This window comes from Gavia stellata, chromosome 1, assembly GCF_030936135.1.
Source record: "Gavia stellata isolate bGavSte3 chromosome 1, bGavSte3.hap2, whole genome shotgun sequence".
In the NCBI taxonomy this organism is placed as follows: domain Eukaryota; kingdom Metazoa; phylum Chordata; class Aves; order Gaviiformes; family Gaviidae; genus Gavia; species Gavia stellata.
In genome coordinates, this window is record NC_082594.1 from 125,377,273 (window position 1) to 125,402,969 (window position 25,697).

Sequence of the window (25,697 nt, forward strand, 5' to 3'; positions counted from 1 at the left end):
TCACTGCCCATTGGGACTTCCAGAGGAAAGCTAGTCAGTGTCAAAAGAGTGCGGAGAGCACGTTTGTCAGGCTGTGGCCAATCAACTGACTTCTTTTTTTGATTTAGCTTATGATTTTTGTCTTTTAACAGCTACCTGAAGTTTCTGGCAGTAAAGTCGTCATGGCAGACCTGGGCTGCAAAAAGCCCAGCGACTGCACCGTCTCCAGGCTACTCAGTGTAGTGGAGAGCGAACTCCGGGCTGGGAGAGACAAAGGCGACCCCACTGAGAAACAGCTCCAGGTTGTCTTAGAGGATGCGACGCTCTGGCAGAGATTCAGGGAAGTCACTAATGAGATGATCGTGACCAAGAACGGCAGGTGAGTGCTCTGCTCATCCCTGTGGGATAAGTGTAGATGACAGCTGGGGGGTTAAGAGGTATAATAACAAACTGTGTGTGCAGACTTGAAAGAACTGCAATGAGAACATAATAGTTTTATACCTGCAGGCTTGCAGTCCCCTAAAACCAGCATACGAACAGAATGGGGTGTCCCTGCTCCTTTTTGGTCACGCTAAACCATTCCCGCCACCCTTTATTCCTGCTTGTGAAACTTGCTGGGGAAATATATTGACTGACTTAAGGTTGCACAAAAAGGGAACTGTTGCAAGGGAATAGAGGAGACCTCTCAGAACCCTTTGAATGACTTCTTGTACTAATAATCATCAGCCTTTATTAGCAAGTCCTTACCTCTAGACCTCAAATTACTGTACAGAAGTAGATTGGTGTTGTTATCCCCGGCTGCAGTTCCTGTCTCTCTGGCCTTGGGTATTAACAGCTTGTACAAGCAGTCTGTACTAGAAAGGGGTACGCTAAAAATGTGCCCTATGAGGCATGTATGTGCAGTCTGGATGGCATGGTCCCGCAGTTGTGTTGCTCCATAGTTGTTGCTGGTGCCCTTAGAAACAAGTGCGGAATACTGGTTAACACACGCAATTTTAGAAAGACAAAATATTGTGATGTACATGGATCACATATCGTACTATTTGGGGAGCACAGAAAAGCGTAGGAAAAGAGAGTAAAGCCTGGCGAGAAGGACACTAATTCTGAATCAGACGCTGGCTTGAAGGAGGCTCTCCAGAGAGGTTCTGCTCTGAAGTGGACTGACAACAGAGTCCAGTCCGTAACAGACAGGCAGCTACTAGAATAAGGTTTGCCGGTACAGTGGCACTAAGGTTTTTATTTAATCTACCCTCGCCACCCTCTGCCGTCCCCCACCCCCCCAAGATGCACATGTTTCTTTTGCAAGACCTCTCGGAAGATCTGCACAGGAGAAAGGAATGAAGAGATGGAGAGAAAAATTTAGTCATATGGTGTGACTTTTATTAATTTTGCAGACTTTGATTTAGCAGAATTTGTGGACGATACTGCTGTTGACTGTAGCTTGACAAGGGACATAGGTGAAAGCATTTAAAAGGACAAATCTAGTCTGTTGGCTCAGCAAGGTTATTCTGTTGAGAGAACAGCTACCTTCCCAAAATATCAGCTCTTGGAGTAACACTGCCTATTGCCATCCTGATTCCTCCTAATAACCTATAGGGATAGAAATCTTCTGGTGAGGTTTGCTTTACACTCAGAAGCTGCTTTTGCTTCATTTAAAATTGCTTTAAAAACTGCTGTTAGGCTACAGCAAACTTCTGAGTGGACTTTCACTTAGTGTACGGTAGCTTAAACTGACTCCTCAGCAGCGTAAGTGACCAAAAATTATAGGTTTGACTCAAATTAATTAAATTGGTACAAAGAATCGCACCTTACCAACAGGGTTTTTTCAGCTTCTTTCCTCTCAGCTAATGTAAATCGTGATTGCATGTCTAAAATGTCTAGCTGAGTGCATAAATAAAATCTTTTTATGACGGTGATAAGGGAATCTGTCATTATTTGAATATGTTTGGTTACTTCTTATTTCATTGTATAAGCTGCTTATCTTTATTTATCCTAACTTACACAGTCCTTATCAGCTTGATCCTATTTTTCCTAAAGCCAGTGACAGCTCTAGTAATGTCAGTGGGGGCAGGAACGGGTTTCTTATGATCAAACTACAGCAATCTTGAAATAAAAAATTGTAAGAGTATGTTACACTCTCATCTGCATAAATCCTTTTAACGAAGTTACTGTAGCGTCAGGGACTACGAAAAAGGATCTCTTGCATTTCTGAAAGTATCTTCCATAAGAAATGCATCAGCGCACCGAAAAAAAGAAATATAGACCATGGCCTGCAGCAAAGCTCTCTGAACAACACCATGCTATCCAAAAGGAGACAAACTTGAGACAGTTTCCTATGAGTGCTGAGGTTTTTTCAGGTTCAAGATTCTTCAGTGATTGTCTCCAGAGGGATTCTCAATAGAAGAAACATTGATTTAATTCTGCTGCTGCTTAAATCAGTAGAACTAACTCAGTCATTCTGGCTGAAAGGTATATGAATGCTTTTGAAAACTGAGTTCTATGATTAATGAGAAAAGCCAGTCTGAACTTCTGCGTGTGATAACTAAGGTAGTTTGTGCCGACACATTGTTAGCAAAATTCAAGAATTAAACCAAAACCTGATACAGAAGCATTCAAGAGAATGAAAGGCTGATTGATTAGTGATCCTCGAGTGTCAAATTCTAGCATGCACAATTCTATCTGCTGCGATTGAGTCATCTCTAATTGGTACCGAGGGTCGCACAATGTTACAATTAGATCGACCAGCTTCGGTGTTAATACATAGATACGTCTCCATTGCTGTATCGTACTTCATTATAATAATCACCTGCCATAGCCATATGCCCAGGTACACGGGGAAGGTGGATATATTCTAAAGAGAACAGGCACCCCTGAAATTAAACCGCATGCTATATCACAAAGTACATCCCAATGGGTGCAGCTGATATGGTGGGAATCCGTCTCCTGTTTTACTCAGATTTATTGTATTCAATTGGCATTTCAATATCAAACACTCTGTTTTCTGATTGAGTAAGTTTTCTCTCTGTGTTTCCTAATTCTCTCGTATTATCTATGCAGTATCCTGAGACTTTGCAATCCACACTATGGCCTGGAGGCAGGAAAGTGCCACTGTTCCCCTCTGCGTATGGGGAGAATCTACAGCGGATCAATGCAGTTAAATGTGGCGGGGGAGAAGCCCTGTTCAGGCTTAAATACTAAAGCAACTTCACTGGTTACTACATATTCAAGTTTGATATCAAACGTCTTCCCACTCAAGTGCTATACTGTGGAGTAATAGTAGCAGATCTGCTCTAAATAAATTGAAGAGGCTGAAGTGCTCAGCTATTGCAGTAATGGAGGTCACGTGTGTGTGTACCTACCTGATCGCTGAACCAAACATTCTGACTGAAACACATTTGGAGAAATCATTGTGCTAAAAGAAAGACAAATGTGATTATAACAGTAAAGCCACTTAATCAGCAGAACAAGTGAGGTGGTAGGTTTTCCATCATTAGAATCTGTACAGTCAAGACATGCTGGTTCAAATGAGGTGGGGATTAACTGTGTGTGGAGCAGGTTAACGCAGGGAAGTGCCGTAATCTCTGTGATATGGTGGTAAGAGTTGATGATCACAGTATTCTCTTCCAGCATTAGTCTATAGGTCTTTTTGGGATGAACGCAAGCCTCTCAAGTAGAAAGGCAGAGAAGTCCGCGTTGTGGGCGGAGAAATTAACAATATGTATGTAACACAAATAGTTCTGAGAAATCTAGTGACATTAAATTTTCAGGTGGATGAATTTTCCCCTCCACTTCAATTTCAGGTAACTATCTAAGTGTGTTACTTTGAAGACTGACTGTAGGAGATCTGGGGGGTGCAGGGAGCAATGCATCCATACTTTTTATCACATCCTGGCTTGATAGCTGCATCCTGGCCAGAAAGACACATTATATGTAGTGTAGAAATCCTTGGCTAAGCTTCTATTTAGTTAGAAAGATCACGGTTCAATATATCTTTCTCAATGTTGCACTGGCCCTACATCACCAAGTATTTATATTAGAAGAAAAATCTCAAATTTCTCAAATCCTGTCTTTTCCTGGGAGCAGAAGGTGCTGAATATATACAGCAAGAACTATATAAACGTGTCCGGAAATGGTAAGTGGTGAGCGAGATGTTACAGGAGCATAGGAGATTGTCGGGGGCCACTGGAGAGTACAGCTGAGGGGCCCTTGAGAGAGCCTGGAGTTTCAGTTCCCTTCTTCTGTATTTTGGACGTCTTGCCCTGCTACCTAAGCCTAGAGAGCTACCTTACCTTAGCCCCGGGGCCACGGACCTCAGGCAATTGCTGTGGCTGCTTGGTGTAACCAGTCTCTCTCTACCCATAGAGAAAAGGAGCTTGAAGATTCATTGGCCTGTGCATAAAAAATGTGGCATGGCAAAACGGCAGTTGCCAGGAGAGGTCAGTACGGAGGTGTCTGGGGCAGGGAGGTCTCTTACGCATATAAGAAGAATGTAGGAGGTGATGTATAATAGCTATAATAATCCTCCCCAGTAACGATGTGTATTCCTTGACAAGCTAAGAAACTTAATGAATAGGATACCTTTATTGGGAGACTCCTCTGTTCTGCTGACCGCAAATTTTGCCCAGTTTCTGAAACTGTTGGAGCTCTACTAACTCTATTGCTGCAGACTTTCAGGCCCTGAGATGCCAATTCAAAGCTGTGTGGTATGAATCCCAAGTACTGGGACAGACAGAAAACTTGCGAATGTCTAGCTGTGAGCTGCTGCAAATCTCCTTTACAAAAGAAAAAATAATAATTAAAAGGGTGTTGAGAAAAGGTGGCATTGGACCTTTAAGCACAGAAGGAGCCGCTCAAGGAAAAAGATGTTTTGAAGTATTTTCCCAAAACTAAACAAAGGCAGGATTTCAGTTTTAAGTGCACAAGATGGTGGGAAGGCTGGATGATAGATGTTTAGAGCTTAGTAATGGACAACACTGCATCTAAGGTGGAACTAAAACCTGTCTTGATCAAGCTGATGAGGGCAGGGAATATGGAAGAGTAGGACCACATTACTGGAAGAACTGCCAAGTGCAAGGTCTAACAGCAAGGATTTTAACCAGACTTCTCAAACTGGAAATTTCTGTAATGGTAGTGGGGCAGTACGTAAATACTTGCACTTAAGAAAGGGAGAAAACACATTTCGGCTACGTACAGACCTTTAACATATCCCTGTAATAAGAATTTGGGATGTATTTTGAAGACAAGGGTAACAAAATATGTGGAAGCCAATGGAAAATGAGATAAAAAGGCATTTTATAATATTTAAGTTATGCCAGACTAACCTGACACAACCCTGATAAAGTAAAGAAGTATTTTAAGCAAGGAAAACGTAGCAGACTTACTAGGGCATTTAGAATAGCGAAACCATTACTCAAATGGGAGATGTTGGGGATTAATACAAGAACCATGGGAAACAACAGAGGGAAGTGACTGACTTTGCTCACAAAGATTGTAGAATATGACTGTCCCTTCAAAGGAAGGGAGAAAAACCTTTTGTACAGAGTAGCGTGGTCAATAAATCAAACCGGAGTCTGATGAGTACCTGGCTGGGATTATGTCCTGAGTGCCAGAGGCTGCAGGATGACTTCAGAAGATATAACCAGAGTTAGACAAGGTGATATTTGGCCACTGCATAGAGTATGGGAGTGTGTGTCAGGGGAATCTAAGCACCAAAGAAGTGCACTTTAGAATAGGATTCTGCAGTTAATGCAGTGAATCTGTGGTTCAGCTCCACCTTCTCAGCCATTTTCAACTCTGTTCAATCCTGTTCGTGCCTTCTTGTCCCACACCTAAGGATGTATTTAGCATGTCCAGATCCCATGGACTCTACTGACGCTATACACAGTTCATTATGTTCATAACTCTTGGCATGATCAAGACATTAAGTGCCCCGCTTTAGAGATAACGTGTTTTTTTCCAAATGATTGAAATAAAAATAAAACTAAGGATTAACCTTTAAGAGACTTCTTTGGAGGGAGGGAGGGAGGATGTCTTTTACATTGACCTAATCTGGTCACAAACATACTGAGGAGAGTCTTTCAAAACCAGTTTCCGGTGGTGTCTCCCTCTCTTGTTTCCTGGCCAGGCGGATGTTCCCTGTTTTGAAGATCAGCGTGTCGGGTTTGGACCCAAACGCCATGTATTCCTTCCTGTTGGACTTCGCTCCGACTGATGGCCACCGCTGGAAGTACGTCAATGGAGAATGGGTGCCGGCTGGGAAGCCAGAGCCACCAAACCACAGCTGCGTCTACATCCACCCGGACTCTCCCAATTTCGGGGCCCATTGGATGAAAGCTGCCATTTCCTTCAGCAAAGTCAAGCTCACCAACAAGCTCAATGGGAGTGGGCAGGTATGGCCTGATGTTTCCCCATACACCTCTTGGCTTCAATTGCAAGCACCTACCAATCAAGAAATATCAAGGGTGCATTTATGTAATTATAGAGGCCCTTACAGGCCTCTTCACCCACAGATGCCAATTATTCTCTGGAGGCCAAATATAAACAGGAATAAACAGGCCTTAATTGGCGCTTTCAGATTTTAATGGACTTCTTGATGTTAAGAGAGACAGAGTGCTGTGGTTTACTTAATCATCAGGGGGCTTTTCAGAGTTGGTCTTATGTGCTGGGGTTTTTTACATAGGACTTCAGAGAAGGGGGAAAAAATGGTCATGGGTATTAGGTTTTTGTTGTGTTCCCCCATGTTGTTTGGTGTAAGTGGAATGTTGGCAGGAGTCAGATAGCAGAATAAAAGGCTGCTCCTAAATGAAATAATTACTATGTCTGCTTCTGCATCATGATAATTATCAATATTCTATTGAATCAGCTTTGGCCTTTGGAAAGAAACCACATGTACCAGAAATAAGTGACTTTCTCTTTGAACCCCATAAAAATGCAAACAGGAAAATTAGTTTTGTTTTGTATTTTATTTTTGATAATGCATCTAAAGGTAAAATGTTGCACAAGACCTTTTGTTTGCTTGTTTGTTTTGTACGAAACTCCTACATTGGATGATACTTGTCAGCCCAGAATCAATTTCTTTCACGTAAATATTATATGTTCTCTATCTGTTATTTCCATTAGGTTTGTGAGGTACCACCATAAGCCTACCCTAATTAGGAAGGAAATTATCTCAATTTTTACAGACTGGAGAACAGAAAGATGACCTGACTTTTCCTAAGTCACACACGGAATCAGCACACAAGATTTATTGTGGAGCATAGAATGGGATCTGAATTTGCAAATTCTTGTCCTGCATCCAGGACCTTAGAAAAGTCAAAGGCCTCAGAAAAGTATGCATGGGGGTAAAAAAGCTGCAGGAAATCAACTTGGAGGGTTAGAGAGACCCTGGGGGAAAAAACAGGGGCCTGTATCAGAAACAGTGTGGGCAGCAGGAGTAGGGAGGTGATCGTTCCCCTGTACTCAGCGCTGGTGAGGCTGCACCTCGAATACTGTGTTCAGTTTTGGGCCCCCCACTACAAGAAGGACATTGAGGTGCTGGAGCGTGTCCAGAGAAGGGCGACGAAGCTGGTGAGGGGTCTGGAGCACAAGTCTGATGAGGAGCGGCTGAGGGAGCTGGGGTTGTTCAGTCTGGAGAAGAGGAGGCTGAGGGGAGACCTCATCACTCTCTACAACTGCCTGAAAGGGGGTTGCAGAGAGGTGGGTGTTGGTCTCTTCTCCCAAGTGACAAGTGACAGGACAAGAGGAAATGGCCTCAAGTTGTGCCAGGGGAGGTTCAGGCTGGATATTAGGAAAAATTTCTTTACTGAGAGAGTGGTGAGACACTGGAACAGGCTGCCCAGGGAAGTGGTGGAGTCACCATCACTGGAGGTGTTCAAGGAACGTGTGGACGAGGCATTGCGGGACATGGTTTAATGGGCATGGTGGTGTTGGTTGATGGTTGGACTTGATGATCTTACAGGTCTTTTCCAACCTTAGTAATTCTGTGATTCTGTGATGTGTGTGTATATATATATATATGGTGAAGTGGAGAGGAAAAAAAGTAGAAAAGAAGGGAGGAAAAGCCAAATGAGAAACAGAGCCCAAACAAAAGTCACTAAGTAACAACTGAAGCTCTCCTTGTTTTCTTTTGACAACAGCGTTAAGGTAAACCATGTTCCCACTTGTGCTTCAGCTTCCTCTTCCATGGTGTTATTAGAAAGTAATAGCTAGCTAGCAGTGCTTTATGCTAATGGCTGTGTGCGCGTATATATACACACAGCACTTGCCAAAGTATGGATCTTTTAAAAAATATCTTTTTCTTGCAGTAGAGAGAATTAAGCAATGTAATAGCCTTCCTGAGGAAGGTGTACTGTGGAATCAATGCTATTCAGAGCTTTTAATGCCAGGTTAGAGACATCCCCTGAGCCTCGTGTAGGTACAGTTCATCTTACCCAGAAAGATGACTAGGTGACTGCCTCAGCTCCCTCCTGGCCCTGATTTCTGTGAGGGTGATGCTGAGTCTTTCAGATAGTAGAAGCAGGACAGGGATCACCCCTTGACTGCTTGAACAGCCTCTGGTGCAGTGGAAGCCTGATGGTTTGAAGGCTGTAGCTGCTAACACAAATATTCACTAATGCTGCTGTATCGAAAGCTTTAAATCCAAGCCCAGTGAAGTCTCACTCTGTTCAGCCCTGTGGTTCATCAGAAGGGAGGAAGGCACCCACCCTTCTGCTCTCAATAATTGCTGACTGGGGAGGTTTAGCCATGACATCTGGTCTATTACAGAGCCAGAGCGAAAGAGCAGCTGTGGGATACCAGAGTGGCATTGGGGTCTGTCTGTCTTGTTTTGTTTTCTGCAGATAATGTTGAACTCCCTGCATAAATATGAGCCCCAGGTACACATAGTTCGCGTAGGAGGCCCCCACCGGATGGTGATGAACTGTTCCTTTCCTGAGACGCAGTTCATAGCTGTGACTGCCTATCAAAATGAAGAGGTAGGCAGATGCCACACTGTGCTCTTCGTCATCACTGATGAGATATATTAAAAGCTTATTGACAACAAGATCAGCATGGACAGACAGGTCCTTTTCTTGTTTCCCCACCGGTCCCATGCCATGTAATGCTCCATCCAGTCTAATACTTTGCCTTCTCTCTGCAGTAGAACATTGTCTAATCCAGTAGCTGGCTGCAGTACTAAGCCAGGTTTAGTTTAATGTCCTGCCACGGCTATTCCAGACTGGTCTGTCTGTCCTGGCACCCCAATCTCTTACTGGAAAAAACCCTACATTCAAGTCCAGTATCTTTCTCCAGCAATGACTGATAGCTATAATGACAACCCTATCTTCTCCCCCCTCCTTATAATACATACAATTCCAGAACAGCACAACATTCCATGGGAAAATTTCTTCCCAACCCCAAAAATATACTTGAGGGATGCTTTGGATTGTGACAATTGCTAACTCATGTGCCATATCCCTTAGCTAGTGTTGCTGCAGATTTGATTTATACTTGGTAGGAATTCCATGTCTAAACTCTCTTGAAAGGGCTCACCATCCCACAGGATTTCCCAGACTAGACCACACCAATAGGCTGCCCTAACTGGTGTTCTGCCCGTGGCACTGATCAGTACACAACACCCCGCAACGAGAAAACTCTCTCATAGCCAGCTCTGGAAACCATCATGTGTTGGGGATATGTTTTGTAGGGGTAACCAAGGCAGGTCCACTTAGATTACTCTGGAAGATGTTTTGTCAAGTCTCTATTCCAAATTGCCTTCACTAACATGTCTTGTTTTCTGTAAACTCAAGATAACAGCTCTCAAAATCAAGTATAATCCCTTTGCCAAAGCCTTCCTGGATGCTAAAGAAAGGTGAGTTCCTCTTTTTTTTTCTCCAGTAGCATTTTACTGATATGGTTAAAATTGTGGCATCACAATGTGAAAGATAAATTATATAACTTAATCTTGTTTCTGCTGTCTTAAATTCAGAGTCACTCCACTGAAATTAGTGGGGAGACTCTCTATATACTTATTACCACAATAGGGTCTGAAGTGGGTGAGTATCCTCTTGGGGATCCTAGGACTTAGCACTGTCTACACAAGAAGCCTGAAATGAGATGGTGTGAATTTCCCCAGTAATGTTATACACCATGTATGTTCACTATATTGTACTTGTGCTCCAATGAATCCTATAAATTGATAGCTCAGGGAGAATAAAAGTTAACTGCACATGTAAAAAGCATAACTCAAGTGAAATTGCACCGTAACTGTAATATAACTACATTGCTATTATTAAACCGGTGTGATAATGTATGATGTGTTTGTTTAAAGCAACCTGTAGGTGCTCACTATGTAAGATATTAGAGATGCTTCTATCAGAAACAAATTGTGGTTTATCTTGGAAAGTTTTACTTGGATGCCCCACTGCATTAGCATGGATGATGCAAGTGGTGCATTCCAGCCCATAATTGCTAATAAATTTCGTTTGGACCTGCTATGTCTTCTGACACGTGAAGTGTCCCACATGCCTGCAGGAGAATCTGTATTTCTTTCCGTTCCCCTGGGCACTTGAGAAGCTGCTGTGTCTCAGCGTCAGGGTTCCCAGCTGCGGAGGGGGAACGCCGCCTTCGGCTTGCCTGGCAGAGCAGGAGGCAGAGCCCTGCCTTGGTCTGGGCGGGAGGCCAGGTTGAGGCTGGTGGCGCAAGCAGGAACAGTGCCCACAGGTAGATTTAGAATTCCAGGTTCAGCCCCCAAATTTGGCACAAACTTAGGAACGTTTTTAGGCGTGCCATGAAACTTAAGTTCCTGCTTCCTTTATGGCAGACTGCAGAAAAATCTACTGCTGTCTAGCAAGTGATTAAAGAAGTTGGATTTCCCTCCTTTTTAACTTACTTTTCCATTTTTTTTTAGTGAATGGTTCTGGTTTTAACTTTCTTTTGTAATTGCTCAATGAGAAGTTTTACCACTAAGCATTTTGCTTTTCAGAAACCATCCCAAGGATGCTCCAGAAACAGTCTCTGAAGGTCAACATATGACATATTCTCACTGTAAGGTTTTTATTCATGTCAGCTGGAAGTTTTGTGTGAAACGATAGGTGCTGGGAGCCTGGGACTTGATTAACTGAGTCATACCAGTCATTCACTGAGCCCTGAATTGTGGGACCCTTTAAAAAAAAAAGGAAGATTGAAGAAACCTCACAGTAGGAAATAATGTGACGGTTTCTGCAGAGAGATCATTTTCCTTATGATCCAGTTTTTCAATATTAAAAAGAATCTAGAATCCAGAAGATTTATGGCATTTTTAGGACTTTCTCCCCCCTTTATTTTTTTTGTATTTGTAACTGTGAGTATTTTGTGACCTAAAAAATTACCTTTCATTGTTGAACAGGTAAAAAAAAAAATGGGGGGAGCAGAGGTTGTGTTTGTTTTAATGATGGTCAGTTTTTCTTTCATTCATTTGGTTTGTGAGATTTTCTGTTAGTTGTTTTCAGGTCTTGTTTTTAGGGTTGGTGGTTTTGGGCTTTTTTTGGTGGGTGTTTTTTTTCGGTTGTTTTTCTGTGTCAGTTGTTCCATAAACCAGTATCTTGGAAACTGCTTGGTATTTCTGAGGCACAGCTGATTCTGCAAGAAGGCTGGTTGCTTTATTGTATTGCAGTGTTTTAGTGCAGTCATAGCTTTCTTCTCTCTTTCCCCTCGAAGTAGGTGGCTGGTTGATTTCCAACTCGGATGCAATGTGCGCATCAGGAAGCTCTAATTATCAGTACACTGGACCTTTGCCTCTGCCAGCTCCACACACTCCCCACAGCTGCGAGCGATATTCAGCACTGAGAGGGCATCGGGCTGCTCCGTACCCACCTTCTTCCTACATGCAAAGAAATCATTCACCTACAGGTACAACTATAATACTGCTTCGCTTCCAGGGAACAGACACTCTGCACAACTGACCCTTGCTTTAGGTTAGCGTAAGTGTTTAAACAAGCAAGAGGTGAGGCTGGGAAAGAGCATGGTGAGTCTCTGTAACAATCTGCGCTGAAACCCTGTATGCAGAGGGTATGTTTAAGGCAGGAAAACAAGAGGCACAAAGAGCTGGGTGCACTGTAACTGTTATAAATGAGAGTGAATGATCTTTCTTAAAGTACAGCTCCTAATTACACAAAAGGAGCATTGCAAGCCTCCTTTCAATGTCATGCCATGAAGCAGTTGCACTCTCAAGTCAAAGCAGCCCTTAGGAACAGGGTAGGAACTGACTTGAGATGAGGGCATTTTGGTATTGCCAGAATGTCTTTTGAGTCCCTTTCACTCTCTAGATCTGAGTACAGAGTTCCAGAAATTGCTTCTACTTTGATCAGAGGAAATTGGCCAGAAACAAGAGTAAGGATAAAGCAGTCTGCTCACTAATTATAATTTAGCCAGGCATCCTGTTTAACGGAAATATTTAAGCTCAGGTTACAAGGAAATCTGTATCAAAACATTGCCAGTCATATGGCAATTATCATGAATGAAAAGACTATTAGTCAGACTTGCAAAAATGCATGTCCTATGTCTATCATGCTGTACCTTCTCATATATCACACCTGGAATTACAATGGCACCTTGCTACTCTCTTAATAAACACATGAATTTTGTCCTTTTACCTGTGGTTAGGAACCTTGTGATCAGATTGATTCCTCAGGCCTACCCATGTTCTCTTGCCTGAAGACAATGTCTCTGCAATAGTCACTGAGGATTTCTTTGTTGCTTTTTCCTTCCCCCCTTCCCCCCCCCCCCCAAGTTAATTTGTTGGAGAGCTCCAGCAATAATCTTCAGGTATTCTCAGGACACGACAACTGGACTTTGCCATCCTCTCCACATGCTAATTTGCTCTCAGTGCCTCACGCGAAGGGAGCTGCCAGCCCTGGACCCAGGTAAGGTTACGGGAAAACTGCTGGTATTAGGAGCAGTGAGGCTTGTAGGACTGCTCTGGTGATTCACACTTTGTTCTAAGCTTTAATTGGCATCCAGGGTTTAAAACATGTCCTAAGTGCCCAACTCGAGACTCCTGGACAGATCTTTCCGACAAGCTAATTATCCCCTGCTCTGAAATCAATGGGAGCTTCATTTTTCCCCAGCACTGCTGAAAACCAGGATCTTGGAACAGCTACAGAGAACTCTGGTATCTACAATCTGTGAACGTGTTAAAGCCAAATTATTTTTCTCTATATATGCCTCACTATTCTCTTGCATGAAATGAGGATCCTGCTCCCATGCAGGGATGTAACAATCTAATTCATGTTCTATTATAAAAATATTGTTAATAGGCTAGTAAACAGTTCTAGGAATGGCTGGAATTTAGACCCAGAAAGTCAATTAATTATCAAATATTTTCCCTTCTTTTCCCAAAATAAATGTATACATTTCTTCTCTAATTTAGGTTCCAGGAAAATCAGTTGCAATTCTTTAAAATTCATAAGCTTCATGAAAAACATCTTTAGATCTTGAAACCTGATGTGTATTTGTGTATTTCTCTCCATCCCTCCCTCCAAGGTCACCGGGTCTGATGGTCGCTGGTGGTTTTTCACTGAAGACCTGTGAGGCTGATGTAGTTTAGTAACTCGATTCGGATAGCTGCCTTTTAGCAGATAACGCACTTAACTTTACTGTGGCAGAGGCAAATGCTTTGAAATAAGTCATTTAATTTGTACTGCATTTTTTCCAGCCACTACCCTTGCCTGTGGACAGTGAGCAACAGTGCTGTAAATGTTGCCAACCCGGGAAGCGAGGTCAACAGCAGCCCTTCAAGCATGTTTCTAAGGGGTAATGTCCCCTTACCCACTGCATCATCAGTCCAAATCCCTCTGCAGGGCACGGTATCCGGCAGCATGGAAATGCAAGGGGAAACCTCGCTAGCCAGACTAGCCGACTCTGCGTGGACAGCCTCACACTCCTTTTAACGGACAGGCAGCTCACGAGAGAAGCTCAGCCAAACAAGACTGGCACAAATGGCAAGCGATCCCCTAGAACTGCAGCTCAGAGCAGGGATGTGTATGCAGAAAACCGACTTCATCAAACATCACCTTTCCATAACGTGCCAGAGAAGCCAAAATGCATAATGCAAAGGCAGGAAATGTTATGGGAACCAGCTTATTACTGTCACCTTTATGCGTCATTCAGGGTGATGTCCAGAAAGAACCTTTGTAGTTAGTTTTGCTTCTATATCATGTAAAAAATGGTCAGAGACATGGGACTGAGTGAAGGGGACATGGCAGCTGGATATTTGCATGTCATTTTAAAAGTCTTTTCTGTAACTAACGGCTGAGTCCAGAGGAAACTGTGAGCCAGTTTGCAACCGGTAATTTGAAGGGACAGCACTGCTTTAAAGACTTCCTGAATCTGTCAGGTGAAGGTTTCCACAATACCTGAAACTAAACCCTTCAGGGGATGAAATTAGTCTGGCACCCTAATGTCACCTGCATAGAGTATTCTCTGTGCCCTTCCCTTCCCCAGCTCCTGTTTGTGTGCTATAGGGATAACGGACACACTCAGACTGAGAAAGTGGCTGCATTGTAGCAGCAGGTTTAGCATATATAGTCTGATGTGATGGTCTTTGACATGAAAAGTTCCAATGTTTTCTATATGTGCTATTTTTGAAAGGGTGGAGGGAAAAGAATTCCAGAAAAAAGATTCAGCTTGCATTTCCATTTTGCTTCAAGTATAGAGTACAAATAAAATATGAATAAATGGTGTATTATCTCCTCAGTGCCTTTCCAAGGTGTAAATGCACATACCGTCTTTTTCACCTAACAGCCTCTGAGCAATTTAAAGCAGCTCCGCCAGAAGCAAGTTGACAGGACAGGAATTTTCTATACCTTGGCCAGTGACTGGCTGTATGCTCTTGGGCATGGTATTTCATGTCTTTGTACGTGTTTCCCCTCTTGCCTTTTGTCTGTTCCAGCTTCTTTTTTCACGCTACAGCTTTTCCTATCCTGTGTGAGTGTACAACATCAAGCACAGTGGAGGCCTGATCCTGGCCGGGATTTCTAACCACTAGCGTGATGCAGATAGTAAGTTGTCCCCCAATCTTCCTTGTCCTCTCATTCACCTCCTCAGGCAAGCCCTAGCAACTTCTCAGAGAAGAGTGCTGCCATCCCATCTTTTGTAAGGGTAAAGAAAAAATTGCAAGCTAACTCATGTAGATATGTCTCTGTATAATGAAATGCCCAGCAGCAATTCAGTCCTGTTTACAGTCATGAGCATTGATAGGAGCTGGATAGATAGCCCTTGAAGAGGAAATCCTCAGCATGGGTATGGAAGAGGATTCTCCAAAGCTCTGCTCTACAGAGGTATTTCTGCTTCTGCCAGATAAGGCAACATTCCCTTTGTGAATACACATTTATTGCATACACGCTCTGGGAGCAGCATTTTTATCTTCGGTAGACATTAGGGGCAGCAGCAAGGAGAACGTTTTGATTCAGGCCATCAAATGTGCATCTGTCTGGTGAACTCAGCAAGCTCCTGTTTCGTATTCTATTCCCTCAGCCCTGAACCATCCCCTTAAGGTGCTGTCAGTGTTACGCGTTTTCATGACTTCCCCATCCGGCCTTTCAGATTCGCTGCAAGCAAGACGATGTGCCAGGATGCACTCAGGAACACTGTTAGTTTTACTGTCTTGTGCTGCTATCCCCTAAAAGCAAGATCATGAAGTTGCTTTGGATGTGCGTTTTTATTAATAGAGCCATTGGCCAAACGGGAGCAAACAGAGAGTAAGAAGCTCTGTGGCTCTGCGGTCTAATCCTTGTCAGTCCTGACTGTAAATCTGCCTTTCCGCATTCTGTCAAAAGCTTGGTGATGAGTTTCTCAATGTTACGTTTCTCTGCCTTGCAGCCAGAAATGTAACTAAGTGTTTCTCTCACAATTAGCTCTGCTTTACAGATGAGGTTTATTAACAAACTTATGCTACCCTCTTCTGGCTGTTCAGCTTCCCACGTACGCGCCACGGGCCCAGGCTATATAAGGTGGCTATAGATGCTAAAACAAGGCCAGTGGTGACTCCTCTATGTTCCAGGACTTGCTATGTGCTTCCTTCATGGTTAACGACTTGGATAATTTGTTATTTCCCCATATACTGCATTACAGTAACAGAAGAGTGATCATAAGGTGTTACACAAACTGCGTTTTTATTTCCCAAGTAAACAATCTAGGAGAAAATCCAATTAGTTTTCCTGATAGTCCTGTATGTTTGAAAGGATGAAAAAAGGATCAAAGTGAACAGGCAGAGTAATTTTTCTTTCTTATCACTGTAAGAGCAGCCGTGACTCCTGTCACAGGCATGTCAGAGGCAAAAAGTTCTGAGATCTCAGAAACAAGCTAAGTTTTTGTCATTGCAGACAATCTGATTTAGCCAAAGCCTGAGAAATGACACGGAGGGATAAAAATACCCCAGGCTTGCTCACTACCTTGGCGTTTCCTTACATTGCTAAAGGCTTTGAGAATCGGGATCTGGCTTGGACAGATGACTTCTAAGGAGCAGTGGGAGCACTGGAGAAAGCTTTTGCCACTTGTTCACAAGAAAAGCTGCTGCTTTAATTTTGCAGATCTCCTTTCCCAGCACAACAGAGTTCCCCACAGCACAGTAACAGGCTGGGATGCTGGCGGCACCATTCTCCCGTGGGAGGCAGATTCCCTTAAACTGAATATAAACCGTTCCCCTCTCAATAAGCTGTTACTGCGGATCTGGTTTTGCACCTGTAGTGCCTTTGCTCCCCAACAGATTTTGGCTTGCCATTGAAAAGCACACAATAATAATTCCTGACTGAATATTTCACTGGTTTCTATAGGCAGTAGATGTAATTGCAGCAAGATAAGAAAGCAAACACACCCCACCCCCACCCCCCCCCGCCTCGTTTTTATGTGTTTTGACAAGGTCACTTCTTGATTTTGGGAAAGAGAAATACCCTAAGAGACTGGAAGAGCTCTTTTAAGGTCTCCAGGGTAAATCTACTACCTGGTATGAATGACAGTTCATATTGTTTAACTTCACGGAGCCTCTCGGCCCATGACACGCGGTAGGTTCTGCCCTGACCGAGAAGCAATGCCGGGTGCAGGGGCGGCAAGGCAGCGGGGCCGTACCCCCCCTGTCCCGTCAGGCCTCTCGCCTGGACAGCCGGAGGGCGAGGACTGGGGGGCACATCTCCTACGAATCTTCATGTAATTAGAGGGAGGAACCATTTGTTTTCAGTTTCTGCAGGGCTTCAGCGCTGTACCCAGCTACCGAATGTGAGGTTGCGAGGTGGTTTGTGTGACACCTCATTTAACTGTATTAAAAAAAAAAAAGGTGGGGGGAAGGGGTTCGTAAAAGCAGAAGATCTAAAGGGTAAAACCCACGGCCGCGGTGCCTCTCCTGCTGGGGTGGCGGTATTTTGGGCAGGCAACATGTGGGCCCGGTGGGGACGGGCGGCAGCGGCCCCCTGGGCTGGTACCATGGGCGCTGCCCGGCATTCGGGACCGGTGGCCGGGTTGCCTCTGTGCAGCGTGGGGCGGTCAGCAGCCCTCCCCTGGGGCGGCAGCAGGCTCCCGCGGGCACACGAGGCCGCTGCAGTTGCTGCGAGGCCCAGGCCCAGCCTGAGGCAGGTGTCTTTTGTCTCCGGCTTTTCCCTCGGGGTTTATTTTCCCAGCACTGGGGCAGGTGTCCTCCCAGGGAGGCGAGGAGGTGCCTCCGGCTATGCCTGTGGAGAAGCTTTTCCCTCAGAGGGTGGCCCACAGCTCCCACATAGCTCCCGTTTTAAGCCTGCAAGAAAGGCTCATGCCTGTCCCCCTCTGCTTGGCGTGGTGGGTGCGCTCGGCTGCCTGGGTGCCCCCATCGCAGAACGTCACACCTCCTCTGCTTCACTCTGTCACAGAATCACAGAATCACTGTGGTTGGAAAAGACCTGTAAGATAATCGAGTCCAACCATCAACCAACACCACCATGCCCACTAAACCATGTCGCGCAATGCCACGTCCACACGTTCCTTGAACACCTCCAGGGATGGTGACTCCACCACCTCCCTGGGCAGCCTCTTCCAGTGTCTCACCACTCTCTCAGTAAAGAAATTTTTCCTAATATCCAGCCTGAACCTCCCCTGGCACAACTTGAGGCCATTTCCTCTTGTCCTGCCGCTAGTCACTTGGGAGAAGAGATCGACACCCACCTCTCTGCAACCCCCTTTCAGGTAGTTGTAGAGAGCGATGAGGTCTCCCCTCAGCCTCCTCTTCTCCAGACTGAACAACCCCAGTTCCCTCAGCCGCTCCTCATCAGACTTGTGCTCCAGACCCCTCACCAGCTTCATCGCCCTTCTCTGGACATGCTCCAACACCTCAGTGTCCTTCTTGTAGTGAGGGGCCCTTGCTGGGTCTCCTGCAATGGGTTGTTCCAGCCCTCATGCCTCACCTCAGGCACCTGTGTGTACGCCAAGAGAGGGGCTAGATGTCTTCAAATGTTCCCATCCATGACGGTGGAGTTTTAAGGGAACGTCCCTTTGCTCCCTAACAGGCAGAAAACCAGAGAGCAGGTAAACACCAGCATCCTGAAGTCCCCAGCACCAGCCCAGGTGCTTCTTGGTGAGCCAGCCCTGGGCGCCCATCATTGCAGATGTCCACGCCTCTGTTGACAACAGAGAACCTCCTCAGAAGCAACTCTCCCCTTCACACCCTTGTCCTGCCCTCTTCCCCCCCGAGTGGGCTGTGACCTGCCCTCCCCAGGAGATCCTGCCTCTGTGCTTGCGCTGGACCCCGTGTTGCTGGCCACCACCCCTGCGGGTCTGCCCGCTTCGTCTTTCAGAGTGGGCTTGAGGTCTTCAAGAGTTCTCAGATCTTCAAGAGCTCTCAGGCTTACAAATTTTCAGGTGTTTTGGGGATTGTTCGGCCAGGACGTCCTGCTTGCTGCGGAAATGCTTTAGGATGACTGCCCAGTTTTTCCTACTGTGTACTGATGCAAAACCACACAGGCATTTTGAGAAGGTTGGGTGTTTGACAAGGCACAGGATAAAGCCCCTCAGTGTAGCACAGTTCAGCCAGGTTTGTAGTGAACAGAACAAATGAAAATGCCACAGCCCGGTTCCCAAAACACTTTGGAGGCAAGGGCACATCTGTTTGTAAAGGCCACTTTAGCTGACAAAACTCTGCAGTGCCTTCTGTCCTCGGCTGGGGCATTGGCTCAGCACCCACTGAGGCGGAAGGGTGCTCCATACTGAATCTCTAGCATGACTGCTGGGAGGATCTTACTTTCTCCTCCTCTCTGTGACTCACTCTGAACTGTTTTGCTTGCCTCGGTCCGTTATGCTCACACGTATTATCTCAGACATAACACTGAGGGAATTCAGGAAGTCAGGAGTACCGCTGGTGAACCAGCCATCCATCCTCCTCTTTTCCCGTCAGAGAGATGGCTGATGAAGGGCACACTGTATGCCATGCTCTTTGTAAGTTCTGGCCTTCATTTTTTGTTCTGCAAGGTGTCTGTTTAATCAGCTTATGTTAGTACATACTGTCCTCTAGGAGGACGGTTGTATATTGCAGTTGAGAGATACTTTGCTATAATCTGTGTTTGTTCATCCTTGCTTCCCTCCTGCTTTCCTCTTGCTTTCCTCCTGCCTTCCTCTTGCTTTCCTTCTGCTTTCCTCTGGCTTTCCTCTTGCTTTCCTCTTGCTTTCCTCCTGCTTTCCTCTTGCTTTCCTCCTGCTTTCCTCTTGCTTTCCTCCTGCCTTCCTCTTGCTTTCCCAGCGTGGGCTCTCCACAGTAGTGTAACAGTCCCATTAAGGCACCCTGGGCTGAGATCTGGATTTGATTTTTTTGCATCCCACATTTATAGACTATCTACAACTTTGTGTTCAATAGAGACATGAACTATTTTTGTAAAATGTGGATCATTGTTTGAGTCTGAAATGCCATGCAGTTTGCAGGGTAAGCAGAAGAAATTTGCTTCTGTATTTGGATTCAATCAACCACTGGAGCAATTACAAATTTTCTTAGGAGTCAGCAATTTCTGAGTGCTAGGTCAGTTTCCATAGTCTTAGCTGTTCAAGAAAGTTGTGTCACGTCATCTGAATCTGTAAAAAAGACTTGGTAGTGTCCAGAAAACTAGGCCTAGCTGCCAATATTTCCATTTTCTCCTGTTTTTTTTACCTCTTCTGCCATGAAATGTCAATTCTCTGACTCTTTGTTGGCTGGAATTTAGCAAATGTAGAAACAGGGAAAGAATGGCTGGTACTAAAGTTAACAGCACCTTAAAACTTAGAAGAATCTGGAATTTTGTGCTATTAGAAAATATTTCTGTCAGTTTAAACTTAACTGCTGTGGTTTGTCCATGCTGAGATGCGACACTGGATGCTCGGTTCAGAGCTCAGATGTAGTTTTGTTCTGAAGCTGGTTTTGGGTTCTCATCCTTGGGCAGATCCTCTGTGCAGCTCATCTGGGTTCTGTGTTTCTGTTTGTTCTTAAAATGAGCACGGTAACAACTGATAATATTTAACCACTTTTATATTTTAGCCATATATACTGGTTATACAAGTATGTAGGCTAAAAATAATCCTTCTAAATATAACACACTGGTACAAAACCACTGTTTCTACCTAATGGCTGGAGCTATTGTGTGTCATAGTCTGCCAGGCCTACAGCAACAATAAATAACAGTCCTTACCACAGAGATGCTAATGCTTACTACATGGCTTGAAAGTCTCGCATTTAAGATGTTACTGGAACATAAAGTATGAGTGATTTTTATGGTGAGTTGAAGGATACGCTCAGTTTATAAATGAAGAATTGACGGGGAAAGAGTGAATTAGGGGAGGATGTGAATTATCTGGACTGAATACCTATAGTTTTCATAGACTTTCTGTAGGGCTTTGCCTAAATGACTTAACAGCCTTGTAGGTCAAGTGCCTGAGCATCTTTTTTGTCTCAGGGGCAGTGTTGCATCAGACATCTCAGTTTCTCATCTGAAAACTGGGCCTTTTGCCTTTCTCTCAACCTCTGTAGCGGGAGATCTGTGGGGTAGGAGCTCCTCTCACTGCACGTACGTACAGCACTGGCAAAACGAGGCCTTGTCTTGCTGGGACCTTTTGGCGTACTCTTACGTATAAAAATTACCCAGCCTTGAGTGTTTGTACGTGTATCACCGGTGGAGGCAACAGTCAGTAGCACTGTGGTCCTAGTGCTCTAAAACCCATGAGCCGAGCTCTGAATAAGACTTTGTTGGTGTTCCCAAAACACAAGCTGACTCCTAAAAGGAAGCAGTCCGTTTAAGTAATCTGCAGTGCTGGATGGTGCCATAGAAAATCTTTTAAAATGTTTCAGAAATCTGTTTGCCAGGCTGTACGTTTGCAGTGAAATTGAGGTAAAGCTGTCTTCTGTCTTTCTAGGTGGCTCTGTGAAAAATCAGGAAAACGCCCATGTAATTCACTTCACCTTTACTTTTTGGACAAACTTGAAACTCAGGACAGGTTCAGACCTACTGGCAGGAGCAGGCCAGACTTGTGGGCTTTGCGGATTGCACAGGATCTTTCCCAGGAGCACCAAATGCTGGGAGGATGGGCAGGACCGGAGCCCGTGTCCCCACCTCGCTGCGATCTCTGCAGCTGTAGCTGGCTCAACACTCCCAGCAAAGGAGGGAAGAGTCGAATTCCCCAGGCACAGGGTGCTTGCTGGCTGCGATAGCAGCCTCCTGTATTTTATATTTCAGCAGCTAGATTGCTTTTCAGAGAGGATGTAGTAAAAACAACATATAAAAACATAACTTCCTGGTGATGAGACATTAACAAGGCACCTCATTTAAACCACAAAAATACACTCTAACCCTTGGTTTTGTCAGAGCCCTGGGTGCACTGATGAGCCTTAATTGCCCTGACCAGCCTCACCTGGGGCCCCCACCCACACTCCTACCCTTGGGCCCAGAAGCCTTATTTAAGCTCAGCCTGTTGTGTTGGGGAGTGGGTGCTCTTCTTGAGTTAGTGTTTGGCTTTCCTGGACCTGGCTTCTTGGCTTGCCTGATGCTCGTGGGGCTGTTGCTAGGATGTGTTTCCATCGCAGCCCTGTTCTGCTTGCTGGGCTTGGGTGCCGTGGGGTTGTGCCCTGCTGATGAGCCCTGCCTGCATTGTGGCAGCCCTTGCCTCCCCATCTCTTGGAGATCAGCTCTGCTCCGGCTGCCCCTGGCAGGTCTGTAGCTGTCTAATTTCTGTCTCCCTTTATGTGATCCCCCCTGATGAAAGAGGAGCTTGACAGGGCAGTCTTGATGTTGTCCTGACCAGCTTCGAATGTGTGTGGATTTGTCTCTGTTATGGGTATGACCCTTGAGCCTTCAGAAGGGTGACACAATATCCCTGCTTGTGGGGTGTTGGTTGGAGGTCAGGCTCATACAGTATATGCAGCTTTGGAAAGAGGGGTCATCCCTAGGCAAGAGCTGGTTTACTGTCCAAATCTATATTCAGCTTGGTGAAGAGGGGTTGTTCCTCACTTGCATGATGGCATCTGTTGAGTGTTGTTGTGCTCTGAGAGGCAGGTCTCCAGGGGAGAAACAGGGATAAACCTATTTAACGCATGCGTTTTGCCTCTGCTTGTTCATCCTGTCTGTTCAGGCTGTGAACTCCTCTGAATCAGACAGTCTCTCCCTGGGTTTTTTCTGTTGTTCCTGGCTGCTTTCTGGGGAAAACAGGGCTTCTAGTCACAAATGTAGTGCTAAATTACTGCGGTGGCTTAAAAAATGCATTTACTGATAACATGACAGATTAGGCGTGTGTGCAAAGTGTGAGAGTTTTCATGGCCAATATTTATTGCTGCTACTACTACAAAATGCTAGTTTTGTAAAAAAAAAAAAAAAAAAAACCCAAAAAAACCCCACAACAGAATTAGCTTTTCAGGGAAGGCCTCTCTTCATTGGTATTTTAAAATTGTTTTGCAGAGGTCAAAGTGTTGCTTAATGTTCAGGAGGGTGGTTGAATGGTGGTATTTCAGCTTAAACTGACTTTCACTTTGTAATTCAGAATCATTAAAACACTAAAAAACCTATTTTGAGGGTACTGAACTCTTGAGATGTTTACTATGATTTCTTTCCAGATTTGTCTTGTGCGCTCTCTCTCAATTTGAAATATGGAAACTTCTAGATAATTCTTTTTTTTGGGCAGGAAAGACATAAACAAATGCCAGAACTGTATGATCTGGTAAGATTAAAGTAGGATTGTACTTCCAAAGAGTATGTTATTTTTCCAAATAACAACACATTATAATTATGAAAGACAAAAATCTGTGAGGTTTTTAAGAGTTTTTAGAAGAATTATGTTGTAGAAACCCTAGGTGGGCAAACTTGAAAGAAAGACTTAAGCATATAAGGACATTTGAAAGTACTTATGCATGAAGCTTACTCTTCCAGCAAAGTCAGTAAGAACAGAGTAAAACTTATTGCATAAATTCTTCAGCAAGTCACTTCCTATAAATCCTAAGCACATAATTATGCTTGGTTTAAAAAAAAACAAACCAAAAACAAAACCAAACCTTTTTGTAAAGCTCTGCCCTTCTTCTCCTGTTTCTACGTGCCATTGCACAAGTTATGACTCTGCTTTTTAGATGCTTTATCTCTACATGTCTCTTGCTCTCCTCTACTCGCTTGTAGTTCCGGAGGGCAGTATGAAATACAGAAGGTACAGGCTATGTCTCATCTCCAGAGGAGTGATATGTTACCAGAGCAGAAGTGTGGCAGTTTAACCCAGGGGGAAGAGTGAGTGTGAAGCAGGTATAAAATAAGTGTATGGGCACATAGCAAGATGAGGTGAGATGCTGAAGGCAGCTCTCATGCTGAGACAAACGTGCTGCTGGTGGAAACCATCTTCCCTTGGACAAGCTGACTTTGTACTGGCTGATGGTGTAGCCTACAGTGCACTATCAGCACAGCTTGGATAAACGCGTGGGCCACCCTCGGCCTTCTCACCGCCTTGGCTTTCACTTGCCCGCTGTTGGTGTAGGCAGTCCTCCCCGAGGCTCAGCGCAGTCCGCCAGCGGAGGTACTCGCCCCACGCCCAGCCAGCCGCGGCACGAGCTGGGGTTGGGCACTGCGCGTGCAGTACCTGGGGTGCTCGGGGGAGATGCCGTGTTTGCTGTACAAACCCAGTGAACTGGGGTTCCCCATGGGTGAGCAGGAGCAGGGCTGTCCAAGGCGTCGCTTCTTCTGAAGCGGTCCGCAGACTCCGGGGAGCTGTGTGGTCGTAGGGTGGTACGTCGTCTTCTGTTTCCTAATTGCCTAAATGTATGGGAGTCTCCTTGTTCATTAGCTAGCGCAGAAGTTCAGACGAGTACTTAGTTAACAGAGCCCTGATCTTGAACTGGTCCTGCTCTACATGAAGTAACTGTAACCTGGCAGACTGAAGGCTTGAGCTGACCCTGCTGGGGCTCAGGGAACCACATTGTCCAAGCCCATGCTTTCAGCTGCTGTGAAATTCCACCATGCCAGTAGAATGGGTTTCACCAGCTGAGCGTCTTCCTTTCAAGCCCTGAAGTCTCCAGACGAATCAATTTTAGCCATAGGACAAGCTGTGTGCGTGTGTCTGCATATGTGCCTGTGGATAATATGTATTTGTAACCCTTCCGATAACAGTAGCTGGCAGAGAGAACATGGCAAGTTTCCCATCTGATGCTTTTGACTGTCCTCGGGTCCTTGCTGTCCCCTGCTATAAAAGTTCACAGAATCACAGAAATGTGATTCCTCTCTGCACAAGAAAATACCCAGGCAAAAAAATCAATTTCTGTAACAACGTTGGTCAATTGAACCAATTTTGCCCTGAAAAGCCAAATGTCCAAAAGGGACACATTGCCTTTGATCTATTCTGTCAGTATGCAATAAAATGCTTTGTCCACGTTTATTTGAGTCTTTGGTTTGAGTCACCTAGAGCAGATTATTTTTTTACATTGCTTATAGCAAGAAATCTAGTTTCTGGAGCCTTTAAAATGTTTTCAATAATGTCTCTATTAGAAAGGTTGATATAAACAGACAATCAACCTGGGAGTGTAGGATTGGCAGGGAGCACCAGAAGCATGCTCTATTCCCCTGCCATTGGGAGGAAAACATCATCCATTTTATAAACTGATCAAGATTTCTTGGACTATTGAGGCTTAGGACCCAGCAGCCCAGTGAAAAGGCTGACATTTAGAAAGCTTATTTCCAGCCTAAATGTGTTTATGGTTAATTTATAAACATTAGTTCTTGGGCTGGCATTGTCCCTTAGCTGAAATGATTAATTTCTTCTTTCTTATTTTTGGGGTTTTTTGTTTGGTTGTGTAGTTTGGGGTTTTGTGGGTTGTTTTTTAACTGCTGTACTTAGCAGCACTTCATAAATTGCCCTCGTAAGTCAGTTTTTCATCATGCCTCATTGGATCTTGCTTCTGCTGAAAGAGGAGATGCTTGCTTTTAGCTCAGACGCACACTCCTGCTGCTTCCTTGGTCCAATCTAGGCACGCTGCAGTGGTGTGAGCTGGATCCGCTCGGGATCTCACTCGCTCAACACAAGGGAGGCAGTGGGACTGGGGCGAGTGGGACTGCCCTTCTGATAGCAAACTGCTGTTAGATCAGATTAAACCTGGTTTGAAACTGCAATCTCAGCCTTCATTTTGTTGGCTAACCAAGCAAAGGTTTGGTTTTTATTTCACCCCCCTTTCAGGTGTTTGGTTTTCTGTTGCTGTGTTGATCCTAGAGCCCTTTTCTGTGCTGACTCAGTTGAAATTCATCCATCCTGAACTTGGTGAGCAGAGC

The 25,697-nt window shown here is 44.8% G+C and overlaps 1 protein-coding gene across 1 annotated transcript; it reads left to right on the forward strand.

The window, feature by feature from the left end:
* On the forward strand, nucleotides 1-13,883 carry TBX19 (T-box transcription factor 19). The gene is made up of 8 exons (XM_059823116.1): nucleotides 1-358; nucleotides 6,104-6,368; nucleotides 8,817-8,951; nucleotides 9,765-9,826; nucleotides 10,940-11,001; nucleotides 11,653-11,844; nucleotides 12,725-12,857; nucleotides 13,649-13,883. The coding sequence occupies exons 1-8, from the start codon at nucleotides 162-164 to the stop codon at nucleotides 13,881-13,883; spliced, it is 1,281 nt and encodes a 426-aa protein (XP_059679099.1). The 5' UTR covers nucleotides 1-161.
* Nucleotides 13,884-25,697: the final 11,814 nt, after the last annotated feature.

Bases quoted from the DNA above. Each gene is read 5' to 3' on its own strand.
- TBX19 (XM_059823116.1), top strand. From the start codon at position 162: ATGGCAGACCTGGGCTGCAAAAAGCCCAGCGACTGCACCGTCTCCAGG. The intron at 359-6,103 runs GTGAGTGCTCTG...TTTCCTGGCCAG, and splicing joins ATCGTGACCAAGAACGGCAG to GCGGATGTTCCCTGTTTTGA. The intron at 12,858-13,648 runs GTAAGGTTACGG...CATTTTTTCCAG, and splicing joins GCTGCCAGCCCTGGACCCAG to CCACTACCCTTGCCTGTGGA.